Raw genomic sequence first — 23,451 nt, 5'->3', positions numbered from 1 at the left:
ACACAAATTGACCCAGTCAATATGAGGATAATTGAAGTCCCCCATGATTACAACCCTGTCCCTCCTTGTCACCTCCCTGATCTGTTTCCTCATTTCAAGGTCCCCATCCGATTTCTGGTCTGGAGGATGATAGCACGCCCCCAGTATTAGATTCTAGGGTGGAGTCGGACCCATCTTCAATCTCTACTTTGCTGAATTCTATCCCTTCCTTAACATAAATGGCCACCCCACCTCCAACACGCCCCTGCCTGTCCCTCCTGTAGAGTTTATAGCTCAGGATTGCAGAATCTCACTGATTCTCCGCATTCCACCAGGTTTCCGTTATGCCCACTATGTCAATGTTTTCCCTTGTCACCAGACATTCCAGTTCTCCCACCTTTGCTCGAAGACTTCGGGCATTCGCATAAAAGCATTTGTACAGGGAATGCCCCAAGATGGGCTGCTTATTCGCTCCTTTGTCCCCGCATCCTCTCATTGTGCCAAACCGTCTATCACATCCCATCACGCTACCTTTCCCAATTTCATCTCCTACTCTGCCTTTGTCTTGTTGTTCTCTAACCTCCCCATCATCATCCCATAGGGACTATTCAAGCACCTTGCCAGTGTGCCCTGAGATGAAAAAGATGGACTGGCACCGCAGCAGGTAACATGCTGAGACTTAGTGAGAGCAACACTGACGTCTCTGCTTTGTACAGGGACTAGCCACTTCGCACCGCCTCAGCCAATCAGAATCGTCGCTCAACGTTCTATGGCTCCGTTCTAAGGCCACTCAGCGTTCTGTATGGCTCCACCCCGCGCCCGCCATCTTGGAAGAGGGCAAGCCACCACAGCGGAGGTCTGTCGCGGAAGGCCGCGCGTAGGACGCGCTTCACTAACAAGGCTCGACTCCTCCTTCCCTCTGAGTCGTGGCGGCGCTGCTAGCGCCATCTTGGTTAAGGGCAGGCTGCCGCTGAGGTGTCCTTCTCGGCGCGGGTGTGGCTTTGGAGACGGGCCGGAGACGGTGCAGTGTTGAGCCTGCGAGGTAAGAAATGGGGAACGGGGGAAGCCGGAGTTGTGGAGTGTTGAGGAGCCGGGGAGTCGGCGGCAGAGGAGGGGGATTTGGTGTGTGTGATCTGGCACCGCTGTGGGGGGAGCGCGGGGCGGCGTTGAGCACCGCCCGCACCTGGGGCCTAGTCCTGACCGCTGTAGGCAGTCTGCGTTGGGTTGGATGCCCCTCCGTGCTCACCCTCGCATCAGGTCCCTACACGTAGAAAGCGAGCCCTCCTCCAGCCCTCTCCCTGACAACTAGCTTTCTACGCCTGGGGATGTCTTGTGTGGAGGACTCTTCAGACATGTATGTGAATGCCTCACCTGCTCTGTGCCACCTCCATTGCATTGGCACAGGGCAGGAACACAGGTTGGTCACCTCAAAGAGGACTGGCACATAGAAAGCTAGCCTTCTGAGAGAAGCAAGTAGCCTTCTCCCTGTCAACTAGCTTTCTACCCCTGGGGATGTCTTGTGTGGAGGACTCTCAGAAATGTGAATGCTCCACCTGCTCTGTACCACCTCTACTGCATTGGCACAGGTTGGGCACCACAAGGAGGACTAAGCTTTTGTGCTGATACTGAGAGAAGAGGTGGATTTTTTTTTCTTTCCCTTGTTCCTCCTATAATGCTGATACTCAGAGTTTTGCAATGAATGAGTTGCGGCAGGTTCAAGACAGGCAAATGCAAGCTCTTCATGACCACATGATATGTAATTAGCTTATAGAATTTGCTTCCTTGAGCTGTGGTGAATGGCCAGTTGTCTGCATCTTTTAGTTTGGCATCCTGGAGATAATGTCTATCAGTGGCTAAATGGAGCCTTGGTGTTCAGTGTGCCTTTGTTTCCAAATGCTGGGGAAGGCAGCTGCTGAAGGCTGCTTGGCTTCGTTCTGTGCCTGTGAGCTTCTTAGAGGCATCTGACTAGTTGCTGATACTCAGGATTAGGAGTCAGTTACCGGTAATTTTGGTCTGATCTAGCCTGATACAGTTTCCTGGTTTGTTGTCCAACTTAATCTCAGTAGGAGTATGTGATCCCTTGTAGAGATGAGCATCAGAAGCCACCAACCAGCTTACTTTAGTAGATCAGCATCAGGTGCTATTTTGAACTATTTCACATCAAAGCCACTGAATTCTTTAAATAGATATGGCTTAATTAGTGCCAATGCAACAAATGAGAAGTAAGCTACAATGATTGTTGGAATCTTTGTCTCAAATTGTTGAAAATGCTCAAGTGTATACATTCCAGACTCGAATGCTCTGTGCTTGTGACTGACAATACTCTCTCAATGTATGTAACCGTGTTTTGGGATCTCGTGTTCTCTACCCAGTCATTTTTCTGCTTGTAAAATTGAAACATTCTCTAATAAAAAGTTAATTTGTCTTTGCAGAAACATTCCAATTCTATGGCGACTTACCTGGAATTCATTCAGCAAAATGAAGAGCGTGATGGCGTGCGTTTCAGCTGGAATGTCTGGCCCTCTAGTAGACTGGAGGCCACAAGAATGGTTGTGCCACTGGCCTGTCTCCTGACTCCCATTAAAGAAAGATTAGACTTGCCACCTGTCCAGTATGAACCAGTCCTGTGCAGTAGACCAACTTGCAAAACTGTACTCAATCCACTTTGGTATGAATCTGTTTAGTATCTCTTAATTTATAGAGGAGAACTGTGGACACTGGGCCAGTTTTTAAAGCTTTATGGAATTATTCCCCAACTAAAGAGAGACCTAATTTGGACCGTGTTAGTTAAAACAGATGGTAGAATTTTCCATTCCCATATATTTCTGACAGACAAACCTGTGCGATATACAAATAGGTTCAAATCCCCAGTCAGTCATAAAGTTTTGTGGATGACCTTGGGCCAGTCACTATCTCTCAGTCTACCTCACAGGGCTGTTGTGAGGACAAAAGGAGGCAAGGAACCATGTACGCCACCTTGAGCTCCTTTGAAGAAGGGCAGTATTAAAGTGTGACAAATAAAATAATAAAAATATGCCCTTATTGTCATTTATACTGAAATATACCTTACTCATAATGCTGGAATGACTAAAGTGCATCAAAGGAATATATTTCAGAATGACACCCAAAGTATTCAAATAAAGTATGACAGAAAGATCAAAAATTGAAACTTGACAACCAATCTCGAGACAAAATAATTGTACCTATTATTATAGGTGTTTGTTTCCAGTGAGTGAGATAGGATTGTAGCCCAAGTCTTATTGAACACAATGGGTTTACTTCTGAGTAAGGTAAATAACACTATTTTCAAACACTTCTATATATTTGGACAATTGTGTTGCAGTTGGAGCTCCAGATTAAATATATGCTGTGCCATGAAACTGAGGGCATTCACCAGTTGTAGACCTGGCTGCTGTGCCACCCTGGGGCACAGGACACACTGCCTCCCCTCCTCAGGGGCTACTTTCCTATCCTACAGAGCCTCGCACAATGTTCCTGGACATTCCAAAAACCTTCTGAGGCCTCCAGAGTGCAATTAAACAATACTTCCAGTTTTCCAACAAAAACCAGAAGTACTGTTTCAGGGTGTTCCAGAGGCCTCTCAGAAGGCTTTCAGAGTACCTGCGGATGCAGCATGGGGCTTTGTTTGCCCCTGGAATGGACAGAGAGTGGGTGGGTGACAGCAGCAGGCACAGCGGTGTCGCCCCCACAGGGCCCACAGACCTGGGGCTTTTGCCTCCCCCAAGCCCCCCACCAGGACTGCCGCTGGCATTGGCCAACTTGCAGAGTATCTCACAAGCATATTGTATGCTGAAAAATACTGTAAAATGATTCTTGTTTGGCTCAGTTATGGGGAACTTTGTTCTTACGGCTTGCAGGCTCTTATTAAAATCCTGATAACACAGTGTCCAAAGACTGGCTTGGGATCACCAGATGCTGTAGCATTACCAAAGCTAGGCGGGGTGGAACTGCTCCCCAATGTGGATATAAGATCACTGGGGGTCCCATGTAAGAGCAGGGGACACAGATGGATGGATTAAAAAAAAAACAAAAAACTGAGAGCCCCAGCCTTCTCATTGTCAGGGAAGGATGTGGGACTGAGAAATCTGCTAGACACAAATTTTGGGAAGTGACTCTCAAAATCTGTTGGATCACAAAAAACTTGTGAACCTATGTAGAAATAGGTAGGGATAGAATAAACATATGAGAGGAGAGTGGATGCACAATCTGTGACCCCCCCCCTCGTCCTCTATCTATACTCTTATCAATTGTATGTCTAGGTCCTTAAGTCATAGAAGTATTATTTTTTCTTAATAACCCATTTCTGCCCAGCCCACAGGTGTACACATTTTGTCCTTATTGCATATATGTAATGTTGGGCAGAAGTGGCAAAACAAATATGAAACAACTCATCTGACAGGGCTTCTTTCCCCCCCCCCCCATTTTGCGCCAGTAGCTCAGTGAAAAAGCAAAGGCTGAGACTGTAAAGGGTGTTGAGCACAAAGAATCCAGTCAGGTCCTTCAGCTTACCAGAACTCAGTCCCAAGTTGTTGTTGTTGTTGTTGTTGTTGTTGTTATTATTATTAGCAGTATTTATATACTGCTTTTCAACTAAAAGTTCATAAAGCGGTTTACAGAGAAAAATCAAATAACTAAATGGCTCCCTGTCCCAAAAGGGCTCACAATCTAAAAAGATGCAAATGAATACCAGCAGACTGCCACTAGAACAGACAGTGCTGGGGTGAGGTGGGCCAGTTACTCTCCCCCTGCTAAAAAAAGGAGCACCCACTTGAAAAAGTGCCTCTTACCCAATTAGCAGGGGTTAGACTCCTTTTTTGTCACTTGGTGTATCCTGGCCGACCAGGTGTAGCTAGATCCTTCTATTAGTGATGTTAACTGTGGAAATTGAACTGAACTTTAATGAGGCAAAGCCAGTAGTAGTAATTTTCTTTTAGTATCATAAGAGTTCTGTTCATGTTGTACACTTTTCATGCAGTATATATATCAAACACTTAATGCCAAATCTTTTGAAAAGAAATGGAGCACTGTGACTTCTGTTTCCTTAAAATGCAGGCTGTGCCGTGCATTTATGAATTATGGAGCCATCTTCTGATCTTATATAAATTTTGAATTTTATTTGTATATTGTTTTGATGTATATGTATATGCCAATAAAGGTTACAACAACAACAAAATGCAGGCTTTGACATTTGCAAATTGGATTTTAACAGCTTTTATATATTCCTTTCTCATAGTCAGATTGATTACCGAGCCAAGCTTTGGGCCTGTAACTTCTGCTTTCAACGAAACCAGGTGGGTGTGAAAAATTCTAGGTAATAATGTTTTTGTCTTGTTACCGTTCTGTACTGAGGTCTAAAGGTAGCCAGTTAATATATGCAGCCAGTCAATATATAATGTGAATGAGCAAATATACCATGGCTGCATCCGTGCATCCAGTTCTCAGTTAAATTACCTGGTAGCATTGCCACGATAGAAGCTTAAAGGTTACTGATATGATAATCTTTGGGTTGTTGTCTATCTTTGCTGTGCATATGGTTGTTTTTAACAGAGCAGATGGATTATCATGCACTCCTCTTAATAGTCAGAAAACAGTGATTCAGTTCAAGCACCTTGATAAACTATGGTTTGTATCAACTGTAGTTTAGAAAACAAACTGGTTTGAGCTTCAAGGTATATCAAAGGCAAACTGTGGTCTAAAGCTGTTTTCCTACTCAACTGTCTTAGTGCAATGACTTCTGGAGGTGAGGTAACAACTGTAACTATCAACTTATATTTTGCACCAAAAATATGTCTGTCAACTTATATTTTGCACCAAACCAGAGTTGGCATTAACCATGATTCTCAAATTCACTTCAAGCATTGTTTTCTGCTTTGCTGACCAATTGCCAACTATTGTTTGTCATTCAGACATCACACGAAATCAGAATTAAATTTATTTATTCATGGGTTCAGCATAATGTCTGAATTGAGGGTGCATGAGATGGTACAAATTTGGGATAAGGAGCTGGTTTGCAGTAACCTGACTTCTAGTTCAACCAGAAATTGTGCATGACCATGCACCATTTTTAGGAAAATGAATTGAAACTATAATACTCATGTTTTTCTGAACTTGTAATACTTGTCAGGGTTGCATTATAGATAAATAATGGCATTTTTGGTGTGTGTCTTAATCTTTCATATGTTTCTCCAGTTTCCTCCAGCATATGCAGGCATTTCTGAAGTGAATCAACCAGCAGAGCTTATGCCACAGTTTTCCACAATTGAATATATTGTCCAGGTAATTCTTTTATGTCATTTTTGAAACTCTATTATACTTGGGATCAAACTAATGTGATCTCAAGTTCAGATTTAACTAGTTAGGCTAGGGTGGGCCCTCGCCTCTGTCCCCTTAAGGGCAGTCAGGAGGCAGGGAGGAGACAGCGGTGGGATCCCCAGAATTGCGCCACTCAGGGGGGCTGTAGGGTCTTGGGTACACATACCTGAGTCTCCTGCAGCTTCCCAGGGGTGCGGGGAGCCCTGTGCGACCGTCTGCAGGGCTCCCCGAAGCTTTGAAAGCGAAAGTGGAGCGATCGTGCCCCGCCTCCGCTAAAGCGGAAGTGGAGCGCAATCACTCCACTTTCACTTCTGAAGCTACAGAAGCTGCAGCTGCCCCCCTGAGTGGCGCGATCCTGGGGATCATGCCGCTGCCTTCCCCCGCCCCACTGCCTCTCCCCGCCCTCACAAGAACTTAGAGCGGTTCTAACTCTCCCTGAGAGCCTGAAAACCACTCGGCTAGGGCTTAAATATACTTCCACATATGGTCACCTGAAGCTGTGATTTGAATGGAAATTGTATGTGGAGGTAGAGGTGGTTAACTCTTGCCTTCCAACCCATTTTTGCACCAAAAATCCTTCCTTGTAGTAGCTATTTAAAGTGCTATTTGTTACAAATCTTCTCTGGCAACCATACTTTTTCAGTATCTTTGTGGCCTTAAAATGGTCTAACCACAGTGTTCTGTGGAAGACTTAGGGGAAATGAGGATCTTCTATTGTATGTGCTTTCATTTGATAAATGTACTTTTTTCCCCCCCACATAAGCGTGGTCCGCAGACACCGCTGATCTTTCTTTATGTCGTGGATACATGTTTGGAAGAAGAGGATTTGCAGGCTTTGAAGGAGTCATTGCAGATGTCTCTGAGTTTGCTGCCTCCTAATGCTCTTGTAGGGTTGATCACTTTTGGCAGAATGGTCCAGGTTCATGAACTGAGCTGTGAAGGAATCTCTAAAAGTTATGTTTTCAGAGGCACTAAGGATCTAACAGCAAAGCAAATACAGGTATGTTTTGCTTCACCTTTTACAAAAAGTTTCATTAGCCCTCCAGCTTTCTGTCTCTCCCTCCAAAATGATTTTAAAGCGCATTTTTCTAGGCCTCTCCGATTCTGATGTATGTTTTGATTGTCAGGATATGTTGGGACTTTCAAAGCCTGCTGCTCCTGTTCAGCAAGGAAGACCTCTTCAACCTCAGGAACAGCCTATTATTTCAAGCAGGTACGTACATGGAACTCTCAAAAGAATGTAGCAGACTGATTTGCATGGAACTCTAAAACCCTGCCTCTGTACATATTTTCTAAAGGGGACTTGCTTTCTGTAAACTGAATGTGTCCATTTTGGGCTGTTTGACGTGATTTTTTCCCCTTATTTTTAGGAATTACATTTTGAATAGCAGTCCCTGTTTGATTAAAGTATCTTTTACAAATATCCAATCTGCTCCTTCCATCTTTTGAATGGAAGACCAGCATTTGAAATCCTGTTATTAAAATGGAAGAATTAATTGATAGGGCTGTCTTGATTGCAATCACCAGATTATGGGACTTCCTCCTCCTAGAGGCCTTATTGGACCCCTTCATTGTTAGTTTTCTGTTACCTGGTTTAAAACACTGTTATTTACACAGGCATTTAGCTGAGTTTTGCCTACAGGTTGTTTAATTTTCCTGGCCTTGCAACATTTTAGCTCTTTGTTTCTTGCTTGTTCTTGTTTTGTTATGTTTTTAGAAATATTGTATTGATTTTATTGAATTATTGCATTTTTAAATATGTTGTAGGCTACTTTTTTGTACATTGTGAAGTGAGGGCTTCTCTGTGAGTGGGAGCAAAGGGTAGAAGTCTCCTGAAAATATATTTAATAGTTAGAATTCAAGCAACCTGAGAATGTTGCAGGTTGAGTTGGTTCTGTGAAGCACAATGAGGTTAAACTGTATATTTTTCTTCTGAACTCCTATAGATTTCTGCAGCCTGTTCACAAAATTGACATGAACTTGACAGATCTCCTAGGGGAACTGCAAAGGGACCCATGGCCAGTCACTCAGGGAAAAAGACCCCTTCGATCGACTGGAGTAGCTTTATCGATTGCTGTTGGGTTACTGGAGGTAACTTGGGTTTTGCTGACTATTTATGGTGGTGGAAATTTAGTCAGAATTGGAACAATCTGTTGCTATGTCCCTGAACTTTTAAATATACCATCTAGTATCTCCTAAATATGAATTATTTTGGAAGTGAATGCTCATTGTGGTGTTTTCCAAAAATGAAAATTTTCCTGTGTATGTCATGCTTCTCTACCACTATAGATGAAGTCTCAGCATGACAAGTGGTGTTAAAATGGGAGTCTGATATGAAAGATGTGAAGTGTTGTGTGTAGAACTGAACTGACCTGTGATGGTGCCTTTTTCTCCATTGAAGCAATCAGAGCTCCCAGTGTGATGGATGTGGTGTACATCTGACCTCTAATGCCGCTTAGGAATTGATGGATCTATTTTTGTGTTGTTTTTTCTCTCCCCCTGCCCTCCCAGGGAACATTTCCAAATACTGGGGCCAGAATAATGTTGTTCACAGGAGGTCCACCAACTCAAGGGCCAGGCATGGTGGTAGGAGATGAGCTGAAAACTCCTATTCGTTCTTGGAATGACATTGAGAAAGACAATGCACGGTTTATGAAGAAGGCTATGAAGGTAAGCATTGGTCACTATTTTAGATTCTCTTTGTGAGAGGGTAAATAATTCTCACAGATTCTACTGTGCTTTGGCTTTCTTAAAAAAATGTTTTCTTTCAGGCTCTTTTGAAGTTGATGCAGGATGGGAAATGTTTGCCTTTGATTCAGACAGTTTAGATAAGTGTCTGCTTCTCCCTGAAGAAATACTTTTAGTGCTAGATAAAGTGGCCAAAATCTGGTGTACGGTCTGTGGCTGGAAACTTCAAGTTTCTGTTTTACCCATTTGTGGGCCATAGCTGTTGTTTTTCCTCTCTCTAGTTTTTGGCTAAGTGTGTCTTGTTTTCATTCCTCCCTTCTGGATTATGTCTCAGATTCACATTCCTTAATGCTTTGGTATGTAAGCAGTTAATTCAATATTCATGTAACATTGTGGCGGCCTGCTAGTTCCCCTTCCATGTTTGCACTTCTATGCTATAGATTAGCGGTGTTAAACATAAGGCCCGTGGGCCAGATAGGGCCTACAGAAGCTCTTTATCCATTTGGTGATTGGGCTCTCTCATGCCACCCTTTCAGCAGCACAACTTCTGCCAAGGCTCTGGGAGGGAGGGATAGGAGGAGACCTTGGAAGGCAAGGAACGCTATTGGAGAAGGGGCAGACTCAGAGGGAGATGCTGCAGAGGCACTGAGAAAGCCCAGTTGATACACAGGCTGTCTTTTCAGGAGTGCTGCTTCTGCCAAGGCATCACTTTGCAGAGCACCTCTCGGGTGTTGAGCTGCAAAGTGACACATTTATTTCAGTGTTCATGTAATCTGAATGGGCAGAAGCAGTGCTGCTGAAAGGGTGGCCTTTGTGATAGATGGGCTCTCCCATACCTTGTAAATATTATCAAGATCTGCATATTTGCTCTTCAATCACTTGCAACTAATGAGTTCCCACTTAAGAACAAAGTGTTTATTTCTAGCCATCATCTGCTTATTGACCTCACTTCCTACTTAATGATGGCACTTGCAGTCCTTAGCAGGTGCAATGAAAGCTGTTTGGCTCTCTGACACTCTTGGTCTAGACTCTGTGCTCAAGTGTCTGTGTGCTAGCTAACCTCAGTATTTCTAATCACATGGCTTCTCAAGGCATTGTACGCTTTGAAAGCCAAGAAAGTCATGCTTCTGTTGGCAACTGATGCCTCAGGTTGCATGGCTGCAGCACTCTGGGATGAATTTGCCAGTTGCCAATGATAAATAAAAATTCACCCAAGATAGCTAGATGATTTGCATGTCAGGCTTTCTTCTTTCTTGCAGAGAGCCTATCCTCACTCCCTTTGTGACTGTGAAAGAGGCATGGAGGGAGAGAGAAATGCAGAATCCTTTTAAGCAGCAGGAGATTACTATTTAAAATATTTCTTTACTGATTTTCTATCCCATTAATCAAAGTATCTTACTCAATACAATTTTAAAACAAATAATGCTCCTCTTACAGTTCATTAAAACAATTCAGTTAGAATAATGAGTAAAAACAGACCAGCAACCCAAGCAAGCAAAACAGAAAAACAGTATGACTATTAGAGGGGGTGCCTATGTTCCAGCATCTTTGAAAGCATTTAATGCCAAAGTTGTTCGTATGATTTTTATATGGCGTTCCAGTTTGGATTAATACAATGAATCGTCATTTAGAACAAATTCAAGCTGCTTTTTTAAGGAAAATCTTAGGGTTGCCATGGTGTGTTACATACACTCCCAATGTTTAGAGTTGGGACAGCTCCTAATTGAGACAAGGGGCTGATTAAGAGCCTTTAAATTTTGGCTCAGAGTGTATTATAATTCAAACCTGAATAGCCTTATATACAGTCTCCTAGAAGACTCGATTAGCCCGGGGGGGGGGGGGGCTCTGTGGTGGTCTTCCATAAAATCAGAACAGTTGGTATTAACATGGAGGTGTTGGGTTTGTTGCCCTTTACAGCAGCATACCAACTTATCGAAAAATGATACCTGGACATTCAAGCACAGAATTTACATAGAATTTACAACGGTTTTTATTCTGGGAGTTTCTTTACCTTTTATGGAGCTGTGATTATTGTTTTTTGTTTTATGTCTTTTCTGTGTGTGTGTCTGTCTATGTCATATGCCTATAAAGATTCTGATTGACTGACTATGATTATTAATAGGTGGCCAACAGAAGGGCCAAAACCATCTTCTTGAGTTCTTGTTATAAGGGTGCAATTAGATGTGACAGTGGTATGACCCAAGTCAGAGCCTGTCGTTTCCCTATAAAACAATATGTTCTGTAACAGCACAGCCCTTTTGCTAAAGCTCCAAGTTAACCAATGTTTAGCTTTTATATTTATTGATTAGTGTAATGTAATAGCCTGCCATTCCTGCAGGAGGGGAAGACACCGTGTAAAGAGTTCCCAGATGGTTTCCCATCCAGGCATTTACCAGGACCTGCTTAGCTCTCAGCAAGTTTGCTGCATCATGTGCTTTCAGACTATGCCAGTGGGATGATTATCAGCATTGTAATAAAAGATATCTTCAAGTTGTCTGTTCCTATGTTTCCACAGCACTATGAGACATTGGCTAATCGCGCAGCTGCCAATGGTCACTGCATTGATATTTATGCGTGTGCTCTTGATCAGACTGGTCTTCTGGAGATGAAATGTTGTACAAATCTAACTGGGTATGTTCTCAGTAAGAGTTTGTCCTTCTCTCCCCTCCTGAAAGTGGTTTCCTGATTAGTGCATCACTCTTAAACTGTATCCTTTCCAGAACTAGGAGAGAACATTTTCAATAGGAGTCTGTGTATTCAGTGTTGGGGTGGAGGGGGATTGAACTCTTTGTCATATTTTACTTTATAGTCATATCACCAGGTGTATGTAGAAGCCAACTTGTAGATTCCTTCTCCTTATTGCAATCTAACATTGAGGACTCTAGTAATAGTCTTGTGAACACTTACTTGGGTGTAAGTTCCACTGAACTCTGCAGGAGTTGTTCCAAGTAAATATGCCAAGGACCAGATTGTCAGAAGTGGAACTCAAGAAAAGGAGTGTAGACAGGAGTCTTCCTGAAACTGGGTGGCCTGACCTTCCTTAAGAGGAACTCTGGGGTGAGGGGAGACAGGGTGAGATGCTATGTTATTTTCTGGGCCCCTGCACATGGGCTTCCTCTTTGCTCACAGCAGATGGTGTAAGTTGTGTTCATGCTTATTTGGCTTCCCCTTTCTTCTACTGAGTTAATTCACGCTTTCACTTCTTAGCAGAAATATTTTCAAACCAGACTCCCCTAGTGTTTTGCAGTTCAGGGAGAGTGAGAAAGATAAGTAGTTCACTGTGACATTTTCTTTTCTTAGGGGTCACATGATGATGGGGGACTCCTTCAACACTTCTCTTTTCAAGCAGACTTTCCAGAGAGTGTTTAGCAAAGATCACAATGGAGAATTCCGATTGGCTTTTGGAGCCACTTTAGAAGTGAAGGTAAGTGTGACAGATACCAACTGTAGTGGGAGAAGTTTGAAGGCAATCACTATATTCTTCTATCCTAGAAGGAATCGCTAACATATATCAGTTTTTATAGTTCGCAGTTTCAAATAAAGTTTACTTTTTGAGCAAGACTCCTTACTCCCTCAAATTGGCATGTTGTACAACTTACCTATCCACGAAAGGATAACAGAGTTTCTCAACAGAAGCACTCGTAGATTTAAGAGAATATGAACAATATAATAACCTATTGTCAAGTTACTTCAACGTGTGACTATTTTTGTCTATTCTTTAGGGCTCACAGTATTAAAACAAGGAGTCCTGATGGGAAGGATTTCTGTCAGGCTGTGATTAGGGGACCCGGTGGGCAGTGGGTCTGGCTTTGGGTTGATTTTGAACTCTTCTAACTTTAGACCTCTAGAGAGCTGAAGATTTCTGGAGCTATTGGACCATGCATATCCCTAAATGCGAAAGGGCCATGTGTTTCTGAAAATGTAAGTTTTTGTGTATGTATGTTAGTTGATTTTGTTTTCACAGTTCAGCAACTTCAGATGTATGTTGGGTTATGACAGGGTATTAGTGCCATAAGCAAAGGATTGCTTAATGAGCCTCATAGTCTGTCTACTTGGTTTTCTGTAGATAATTATATATGGATGTGCTAGTAAACGAAGACTATAGGTGCAATCATACACTGCGCTGGAACAGGCAAACCAGGGGGCTTGCGCTGTATCCAGCACAGGATAGGGACCAAAAGCGGCTCAGCCAAAGGTAAGAGGAAACTTTTCCCCTTACCTCTGGGAAAGGCGTCCTTTCCCGAATAGCTCTCCTCGGACTTGCGCCACCTCTTGAGGTGGCGCAAGTCCAATTAGAATGGAGTGGCTTGAAGCCATTCTGTTCTCCCCAGGAACGGGGGTTGGGATCTGGCATAACTGCTGCCTCCCCACCCCCACCTGCCCACCCCTGGGGCCGCCTGCCCTCCCCCTGCCCATAGGTAGCATTTTGAGTATTTTGCAAATTATATGCTCCACAATTTTACCTGTGAACTTCAACATTTATTTGTGGGAGTTAGAGTTGATGAAGAAGGCAATAAAAGGGGTATGATTCTGTAATGGTGAGGCAATTGCCAAAAGTAAGCCCATGCATTCTGGCTGGAGCAGAGATGAACATCTTCACAGTAGTAGTCATAATGTAGCTGATGCCAGGTGGTAGAGGTTGGATTGTACTTCCACTCCCACCTATAGCTGCTAGGCGTCTGGTGGGTACAAGGGACTTTATTCAGGTGTGTGTGTTTGTGTGAGAGAGTGGGGGGGGGGAGAAGGAGAGTCGGTATTGTTGTGCTGTGAAGGATATCTTGCAGCAATTATGTAAATAGACGTAACTGGTTGTGCTGTCAGAATAATCTGCATGTCTTGGCTCTCTCATAGGAACTTGGGATTGGTGGCACATGCCAATGGAAAATTTGTAGCCTTGATCCCACCACGACTCTTGCCATATATTTTGAAGTAGTAAATCAGGTGAGCCTCCTTCCTTTCCTTGCCTGCATGTACAAACACTTATAATTGTGTCTGCATACTCCTTGGTCATGTAAATTACCCATCCCGAAGTTAGCAGTGGTTGTGATATGTGTTGTTTTTAAGAGCAACGTTTCATGCTTAGAGAATATGATTTGTGGAGATTGTTCCTAGACATGTTTCTATCCCACTGTTCATATTTTAAATTATGTATTCAGATGTTATTTGGTCTGATTGTGATTACTAAGGCACTACAAAACAGTACTTGTGTATTTTTTTTTTTTTTGGTGTCTCAAAAAGCTGATTTATTAACTGCTAAGTAGAAATACTTCTTTGGTTTTTTTCAGTTATATGACTCTGCAGGATGATTTCATGCAGCCTTTAAACTGTAACTTCTGTCCTGAAGGGCAGCCTTTAAAATGTAACTTCTGTCCTGAAATCAACTTCTCTCTGTCTTATTTTAGCACAATGCACCAATACCTCAGGGTGGCAGAGGAGCTATCCAGTTTGTTACACATTATCAGCATTCCAGCACACAGAGGCGCATTCGTGTGACCACGGTTGCTAGAAAGTGAGACCAGATTACAATAATTAAGCTGTGTTCTGTTGACTTTATGTTCCTATTGCCTAGAGTGTATGTTTGTGCGTCATAAAGTGAGCACAAGCTTCTGGAAAGAATTGGGAGCGAGCTCTGTGCTGTATTAACTGACTTGAATGTTCAAAAATACAAATTATATTTTTCTATTATTATTAGCTGGGCAGATGCACAGAGTCAGCTACAGCACATTGAAGCTGCATTTGATCAAGAAGCAGCTGCTGTTCTAATGGCCCGACTGGGTGTCTACAGAGCTGAATCAGAAGAAGGGCCTGATGTGTTACGGTGGCTGGATAGGCAGCTAATCAGACTTGTAAGTATGTTCGGTTGTGCAAGCTTAGGACTTGCTTAAGTAGATTTGACTGCTTCTCTGTATATTTTACAGCTATGAAAGTGATCCTGGCTCATTTTGAGAATGTAATCTTTTTTAACAACATGGATTCTAATTCTTTGACACAACCACAATCTTCTTACCCAAATAAATATATGTTGGGTTATTGCTGGCCATGAAAACCTACGAACAATTATAATGTAACATTTGTTTTTGTGCCTAAGTGAAATTTGGAATAAGTTTTGAATAGCCCGGTTCCTATTCCTGTGCTAAAACTGAAACTTCAGACAACGCGGTGTAAATATTTCATCAAAGATTTAATTAAACTATGTACTCATTGCAAACTATAATTTTCATACGCTTGTGAGAGACAACATCACCCAAACACATAGATTGTTAATGCCAACACTGCTCAATTTAAACTGCAAAATAAAAGCTGTTTTGAAAAATATATTGGCTAATCCTGGAATGAAGGGCTACTATACTCTTATTTAGGTTTTTTGTGTTTCTTTAAACTTCCTACCAGTTAAGTATCCTGTCCTGGTTCAATTAAGTCATGGTTTGGCAGTTGTGAGCACCTTCATGAGCTTGCTTGCTTCTGCTTTCCCTTCCCTACTCTCTTCTTGTGCACAGGTTCTGTCTTCCACTTCCTGGTTTTGGTTGCTGTGACATTGATTACTCACTTGCCTCCTAATCAGAATTTGAAATTGTGGTTTGAAGTAGGTTTGAAACTATAATTTGGAGATTGGTGCTAGCCGTAATCTTCACTGCAAACACTGTTTTTAGGGAAAGCCACAAAGTGAGAATCAAGGAAGAAGGGTGGGGAACCCATAGGGATGCTCCCAAATGCTAAACTAGGATTTGGTGTCGTGTCTGGATTGAGGTATACCAAGGATACTTAATTGAAAGAAACCCTTGTGGTCAGTTACCAAACATATAATATCTAGTTGCAATGATCTCGGACGTAGAGCAACAGTCATAACTATGTTTTGCCAATTAGGACATCAAGCCAAACCACAGCTGACACAAGACTGTGGGTTGCAATTCATGTCAAAGTACGATTCTTGATCCTAGTTTGCCAACCGTTTGCAAGCTATGGTATGTCATTTCAGAACATGCATTGAACTGTGAGTGTTTTTTACATTTTTCGATTATATATTTTTAAGGGATTGTTAGTATTTTTATTTTTATATTTTATGTTTATATTGAGCTTTTGTAAGCCACTTTGAATGTCCACTTGGTGATAAAGTGGGAAATAAATAAATAAATGTAGCCCAGAGCTGTAAAACGCATTTCATACAGCAGCCAAATAGCATCCATGACACCTGCTGTGGGCCAGTTGTGATGCCGTTAAGCAAGAAGTGATGTCATTAAACAGGGAATGACCTGAAATAAGTACTTTGTTTTCACCTAGTAACTCAATAGCTGTGAATGACAGAAGATTTGCATATTTTCAAAATATGGAAGAGCCCAATTATCACACAGGCTGCCCTTTGAACGGCGCCAGTTCTGCTGAGGAATCACTTAGCAACTCAGCAGCTGAATGCAGCTGATGGTGGTGCTGGGAGTGTCCAGTTATTACACGGGCTAGATAAAGAGCTTTTGTGGGCTGTACCCGGCCCACGGGCCTCTTGTATGACATCCCGATGTAGGCTATATGTTGTGTTGCTGCAGAATGCTTGACCATTTTGCAACCTCATAGAACAGTGTCAAACGTAAGGCCCAGGGGGCAGGATGCGGCCCATGGACGTTTTTTATTTGGCCCTTGGGAACTCAGCTGCTGAGCTGTCTCTGCTGAAAAAGCGACCTGCATGATAACTGGGCTCTCCCATATCATGAAATATGATCAAGACTTGCATATTTTCTCCTCTGTCATTTGCAGCTAATGAGTTCCGAAATGAGAAAATGTTGCTTATCTCTGTTCATGATCTGTTTAATGACATCACTTCCTGCCTAATGACATCACTTCTGGCCCTCAGCAGGCATCTTGAATGCTATTTGGTCTGCTGTATGAAATGAGTTTGACAATCCTGTCATAGAGAAAAGCATGGTGTAGATTGCAGTGTAATAGATAATAAATCACACAATGATCTTGTAAGCAATTTTTCCCTTTTTATTAAATTTTCTCTGTGTTGCAATTGTGATTCTCTTCCATTGTACAGTTAACTTGCATTTTTTCCTTCTGCTTGGTAATGTCACTAAAGGTCGTCTTTTCATCATCCTTCCTTCTGTGTTGTTTTTTTTTTTTAAATCCAATTTGGAGTTCACTTTATGATAGAAAGGTGGTGTACAAATATCTATAAAATAAGATGCTTACAGTTTTTGAAGAATTATTAAGACTTACGTATTGCTCTTACAGTGTCAGAAGTTTGGACAATACAACAAAGATGATCCAAATTCTTTTAGACTATCTGATTCATTCTCACTGTATCCCCAGGTAAGATGATTATGCTCGGACGTTTTTAAAAATTTGAAACAGTTGGAAGGAGGTAGCAATGGAGTTCCAAAGTACTTCTGATATTATCAGACAAATGCCTGCAACAGTGAAACTTTCTGTGTATAATTTGATGCACATCATCCTCTTTGAGTCACAGAGCTGAATACAGTTATGTGCCGCTTAATGACAGGGATCAGGATCGAGATCCCCGTCATCAAGCGGGGCTTGAAGCAATCAGGTCCCGCAGCAGGGAAGGGGGTGCTCTGCTCCCCTCCCCTCCAGAGGGTCATCTGAGCTTCCCAGAGGCAGTGCACATCCGCATGCTGCCTCTGCAAGTCTCAGACTGCGGGAAATCACAGTCTCTTGCATGACTTCCAGTTTCATGGAAGAACCAGGAAATTGCACAAGAGACACCATTTTCCTCAATCTGAGCCTTGCAGAGGCAACATGCAGATATGCCCTGCCTCTGGAAGGCTCAGGCAACCCTCTGGAGAGGAGGGGAGCAGAGCTCCCCTTGCTTTCAGAGGGTTGGTATGTGCACCCTCAATGACCACGTGACCACACATGGTAGTTGGTTATGCAATCCCAGCGGAAACCAGAAGGTCGCAGAGTGGTGCACACCTGTACAGTGAAATATAACAAGAAGGAAATGTTTTGGCAATTGGTTTGATCAGTAATAATGACGTCTGTCTACTGTTTTCTGTGCTCTGTGTAGTTCATGTTCCATTTGCGACGGTCTCCATTCCTTCAAGTGTTCAATAACAGTCCAGATGAATCTTCCTACTACCGCCATCACTTTGCCAGGCAGGACCTGACCCAGTCTCTCATTATGATCCAACCTATACTCTATTCCTATTCGTTTCATGGACCACCTGAGGTGAGTCACTTTCCTTAAGAGACAAGGTCTTGAAAATATTCTTGTAATCCTTTACAAGAATACTAGGATGGGGTAATTATCCGAAATAATGAATATCAAAAATCTGATGTTAGTTTTATTCATTTGTATTGGATCACCACCCCCACAAATTAATATCCACATTTTGGTGAAACCTTGCTGAGCAGTGGTTTCTACAAGTGGGGTCAGGGGAAGGAGCCTTTTTAGTTGTTGGAAAAACTAAAATCTTTCAGAAACACAGTTGTTGAAGAAGAAAGTTTAATAAAAATCCATTGGACAACAATTTGGAGGAATGGAAGAGGGTGGGTATTGAGCAATATCAAATTTGTTGCTTTTACCTGTGCGGGAGATGCCAGTGCATTTATTAACATATTAATAAATGATATCAGTAGATAATTATTTAAATTGCCTTAAAACATTATTTCCCCTTTGATTAGGGCAAACCTACTGGGGTGACGGCACTCCTGCAGTGTGTTCTTCCCAGCTCATCCAGGTGCTGCCATCTTGGATTTCATGAGATACAAGATGGTGGTGCCCAAATCTGATACCCAAGATGCTGGTGCCCAGGAGAGCCAGTAGGAGGGGTAACCAGGGACATCCCACAGTGCCCTTGTGAATGTGCCACCGTGTCCTAAAGCTGCAGCATACTGTTTGGGAACCATTGAATTAGAGTATTGCTTGCATCTGGCAAGTTTTTTGTGTGAGAACCAGCCTGATTTGGGGGGTTTTCGTTTTCCATTTCATTTGTTGCTATTTTGCAGATGAGCTCTGAGGAAAGCTACTGTATACTATACTATTCCTTTTGTAAGGCAGTCTTTTTGAGTAGTGGTTAATTCTTCCCTTTTCTGCCTCTTTTAGCCTGTGCTTTTGGACAGCAGCAGCATTCTTGCTGACAGAATACTGCTTATGGATTCTTTCTTCCAGATTGTCATCTACTTTGGTGAGGTAATGTGCAACTGATGTTTTTTCCAGGTTGAATTCTGCCTGAGTTGTGGTAATGTGGAAGTTGCTCCTTGAGGAATCTTGTGTGGTCTATTGCCTTTCACAGGTTGTGCCTTTCTCTGACACTTCCCAGTGCCTGTGTGTTAGAGCCAGAAAGGGCAGTATTGGGGTTTTTACAAATGACACAGAATCCTATTCAACCTCAACTTTCTTATAGTTGGAAGTGTTTGAAAACGGTGTATTATTCAGAAGTAAGCCCATTGTGTTCAGTAAGACTTGGGCAGTAATCCTATCTTACTCACCAGAAACAGATTATTGTGCAATTTATGCATGTCTACTCAGAAGTAAGCTCAATTAAATTCAGTGGCGCTTAGTTCTAAAGTATAGGATTGCAGCCTAGTTTTCTTGAGGATTATTGTCCAGGCCTTGAAAGCTTATGAAAAGGAATATAGTTTCCATTGGGCAAGAGACTGTTTTGTCTTTTGAACTGTCATCTGAACTGAACTAGACTGCAAATTAGTATTATTGATGAGCATCCAAGAACTCATCCTCTGATCTATGTCAATTTTGCTTCTGTTGTTGTACCTACTATGTTAATGCATAATGTGAGCACTCTGTTGTCTGTCTTCAGAAAAGTGTCTCTCCGTGTGTACTGAGATGTGTTTTAAAGAGTGACATTTTATGTATTTCAATCTAATTGGAAAGGAAATGTATTTATTGTGTAGGTTTCAGGTATTATGGACATGCAGGCATCCGTAGTTTTCGCTTTTTGTATTCTAGATCTATAAAAATTATCTGTCAGAGGATACTTGCTTGTGACATTTGCCTGTCTGCTTCCCCCCTCCCACTTCCTGTGTATTGTATGGCCCAGATTTCTCTTGTCTTTTTGAAGTCAGCTGCAGCTAGTTATACTCACTGCCATAAAATATTTTCCGAGCATGGTGTGCTTTGATCTCAGCTTTTGTCCTCACACAATATTGATCATAGATGCTAGGAATGTTTGAGAGTGGGGGAGCGGGGGTGGGTGGAGACTTCCTCAGGGCAACGTGTCACATCCACACTAACTGTTTTCTCCAATACTTACACCCTTTGCTTATCCATTTATTCTTGAAGATTCAGACAATGTTCATTCCAAATTACTGCATTCCTGCATGTTCCCATTGTTGTCTTGTTTCTTTCCCATGCTGATTTACTTCAGGTTTTTTTTAACTTCCACCCCAATTGCAGCACAGTCCTTTTGGTGTGAATTGACTATCATGCTATGGTTTCACCTGTTGTGGAGGAGTGGTTATTTGATATTGTTAGTGCATAATTCGTCTTTCTAGTCTCCCCCCCCATAACATCTGCATTTTGTGGTTTCCTGTATACTTTAAAAAATTGTTATTAATCATGATGGCAGGGGAAAGGCTGGAACTGGAAAGGGCTACTTTTTGTTCCAAAGAGCTTGCTTCCCATTGTGTGGCGGCTTGGTAGTGCATAGTCGTTACTGAACAGACCCGCCACAAAATAGCATTAATTTAAAAACACACACTTCTCGTCTGGAAGCCCCCACAGTAATTGAATGTAAATTTTCTCTCTCATTCTCTCTCTTAACCAACAATTGCTTTTGTTTTAATCAAGCAGTTTGACAGCCTTACTCGCCTCCATCGATTTCTTTGAGATTTGTGGACTGTATCAAAGATGAGGATTTTGTACACTCATACAAATTAGAAATCGATTAAGTAGTAAACCTGTAGGCTTGTTTGCCAGTTCCCAATAATAAAAGTAGAATAGTCTTGTAACAGAGAGTTATAAAGTGTGAAGTACTGAGGAAATGCCTTGATTGATTTCTCTCTCTCTCCCTCCCCTTCCATAATAAGACTATTGCACAATGGCGTAAAGCTGGCTATCAGGATATGCAGGAATATGAAAACTTCAAGCATTTACTGCAGGCTCCTGTGGATGATGCTCAAGAAATTCTGCAGACAAGATTCCCAATGCCACGTTACATTAACGCGGAGCATGGGGCCAGTCAGGTGAGGCACAGCTTTACAAGGGGGGATATGTGAAGAAGCTCACAATAAAAGTGTATTTGGAAGTAGATTTTGAATTTGTTCTGAACCTTGTATGCCAAGGCTTTGTTTTCAGACCCTAAATATTTAGCTTTACTGCCAGGTACCATTTAGTAATGGTGTGTCACACTCATGCATATAATATATTGTATAATCCTTAATTAAGAATATTCCACTGGTCACTGCTTAAGATACCATCTTGATGTCCGTTCTCAAGGTGTTGAATCACAGTGCAATCTTGTACATGTTTATTTGGAAAATTCAACTGTGTTCACTGGGGTGTACTCACAAATAGTACTCACGAAAGAAAAGGGCTCTCAGCATCTGCAGGCTGCTTCAGAGCCGTAGTTCCTAGTAGTTAGCATGCTCACTCCCTTTCCGCTCTCCTTTCCCCCCCATGTTTGGTCATGAAGCTGAATGGGGAACAGCTCTGTAGAATGCATTCACTGTCACCAGCCCACACAAAAAATACAATTAAATTTGTAATAATTAGAGATTATTTATTAGAGATTTATTATTTATAGAGAATATTTCTGGATTGCAGATTTTGTTGCCAGCCGTGGCTGCAGGTGGTCTGTTCTCTGCTGGTCCTTGGGAAGCATCTCCCAAGCGAGTGCCTCTCCCATGGACTACTAGAGATGGTGGAGAATGGACTGCCTACAGCTGCAGCTGACACTTCATTGACAGCTACAGACAGTCTGTTCTCCACCCTTTATAGTGGTCTGTGGGGGAGTGCTTGCTCAACAAGAAACCTGAAATGATCAAAGGTGACCTTTTTTCTGAGATCTCATGGACCACTTCTCAGGGTCTCAAGGACCACCTGTGGTCCCTGAACCACAGGTTGGGAACCAGTGCTCTAGAGCCTGTTATTTTAAAATATGTTCTGCCTTCCCTTCATCCTTCTAAGATAAAAATCTCTTCTTCCTCTGTGTTTCCTATTTCTTTAAACTGAGCTTCAGTAGGGAATATCTATGGATAACATGATGGATTCATGTGGCCATTTAGAATATGTTGATAAGTTTAAGATTTCTTGTATTTACATCTAAGCTACTTCTTTATTTTGGTTTTTATAGGCACGGTTTCTCTTATCTAAAGTGAATCCATCTCAGACGCATAACAATCTCTATGCATGGGGACAAGTAAGTAATAAAGTACCCACTCTGTTTGAAGTTTTGGGTTCTCTCATTGTTCATGCATTCAGTTTAAATTATAACATTAAGCTACTTGAGGGAACAGGGATATGCCACTCACATTTTGTTATAGAGGAAACCTGATTTTCACCTACTGTGAAACTTCCTCTGACCCTCCAAAGACTGTGAGATAGTTAATTATGCTGTAAAGAGCATGAATCAAAACTACCCAGATTGACAAGAAGAGTCCCGCTGGATGAGGCTAAAGGCCCATCTAGTTCAGCTTCCTTTATCTTACAGTGGCCCACCAGATGCCTCGGGGAGCACACAAGTCAACAGGATATCTGCATTCTGAGGTGGAATGAATGTCCTGAAAATGCTTATAAAGAGAACATCAAATAAATTAAGCAAAATGGGCTTAAAAATAGATATGAGAGTATAAGACCTGGCAATTGTTTGAGAAAAAAAATTTGTAACATGGGCCAATAGCACAGTTGGATTTGCTTGCTTCACATTTCACAGTGGGTTAGGCTTAATTTGTCTAGTTTTTTTCACTAATTTTGTCAGCTCTGGTGTTGGTGCTGAAACTGTAACTTTTTATTTCAGGAATCTGGTGCCCCAATCCTAACAGATGATGTTAGTCTACAGGTATTCATGGACCATCTGAAGAAGCTGGCTGTGTCAAGTGCATCATAATTTTGACATAAAGGAAATCCTGAGGGGAAAAATCAATGAACTAACAATTATGTGCCAAGAAGCTGATAACATTCCTCCCCTTTTCTAAATCAATTTTTTTAATGATACTTCATAACTAAGATTTAAGAGAAATTTTTGTATTTTAGGTTTAACTTATTGGTATACCTTTTTGTTTGTGTTTTTCCATGCTTTTTCATTCATCTAAGTATTATTCTAAGAACATGATTTATCTCACTTATAATATTCTCTGTAATTCATTTGTCTTTCTGCATCTGAACCATCAACAAATAAAAATTAAAATCCTGTTAATGATTAGTACTGTAGCCAGCTTGACCCTTTCTGTCATAAAGAGGGTTTCATGTTGCCAGTCTTAATTAGCTTACATCAGGGGTGCCCAAACCCCGGCCCTGGGGCCACTTGCAGCCCTTGAGGCCTC

At 42.0% G+C, this 23,451-nt stretch overlaps 1 protein-coding gene across 1 annotated transcript; it reads left to right on the top strand.

The window, feature by feature from the left end:
• Positions 1-940: 940 nt before the first annotated feature.
• On the top strand, positions 941-23,288 carry SEC23B (SEC23 homolog B, COPII coat complex component). Its single transcript, XM_066622884.1, has 20 exons — positions 941-1,021; positions 2,412-2,647; positions 5,234-5,291; positions 6,190-6,276; positions 7,076-7,312; positions 7,440-7,525; positions 8,259-8,403; positions 8,824-8,982; positions 11,516-11,631; positions 12,301-12,424; positions 12,841-12,921; positions 13,852-13,941; positions 14,403-14,509; positions 14,693-14,846; positions 17,224-17,301; positions 18,017-18,178; positions 19,055-19,141; positions 20,998-21,153; positions 22,263-22,328; positions 22,926-23,288. The coding sequence occupies exons 2-20, from the start codon at positions 2,427-2,429 to the stop codon at positions 23,013-23,015; spliced, it is 2,304 nt and encodes a 767-aa protein (XP_066478981.1). The 5' UTR covers positions 941-1,021; positions 2,412-2,426; the 3' UTR covers positions 23,016-23,288.
• Positions 23,289-23,451: the final 163 nt, after the last annotated feature.

This window comes from Tiliqua scincoides, chromosome 4 (genome assembly GCF_035046505.1).
Source record: "Tiliqua scincoides isolate rTilSci1 chromosome 4, rTilSci1.hap2, whole genome shotgun sequence".
NCBI classification, from domain to species: domain Eukaryota; kingdom Metazoa; phylum Chordata; class Lepidosauria; order Squamata; family Scincidae; genus Tiliqua; species Tiliqua scincoides.
This window is presented reverse-complemented; position numbering and strand designations above follow the sequence as displayed.

Excerpts from the sequence above, each read along its gene's own strand:
- SEC23B (XM_066622884.1), top strand. The coding sequence starts at position 2,427 with ATGGCGACTTACCTGGAATTCATTCAGCAAAATGAAGAGCGTGATGGC. Across the intron at positions 5,292-6,189 it reads TCTGCTTTCAACGAAACCAG|TTTCCTCCAGCATATGCAGG; the intron begins GTGGGTGTGAAA and ends ATGTTTCTCCAG. Across the intron at positions 14,510-14,692 it reads GTGACCACGGTTGCTAGAAA|CTGGGCAGATGCACAGAGTC; the intron begins GTGAGACCAGAT and ends TATTATTATTAG.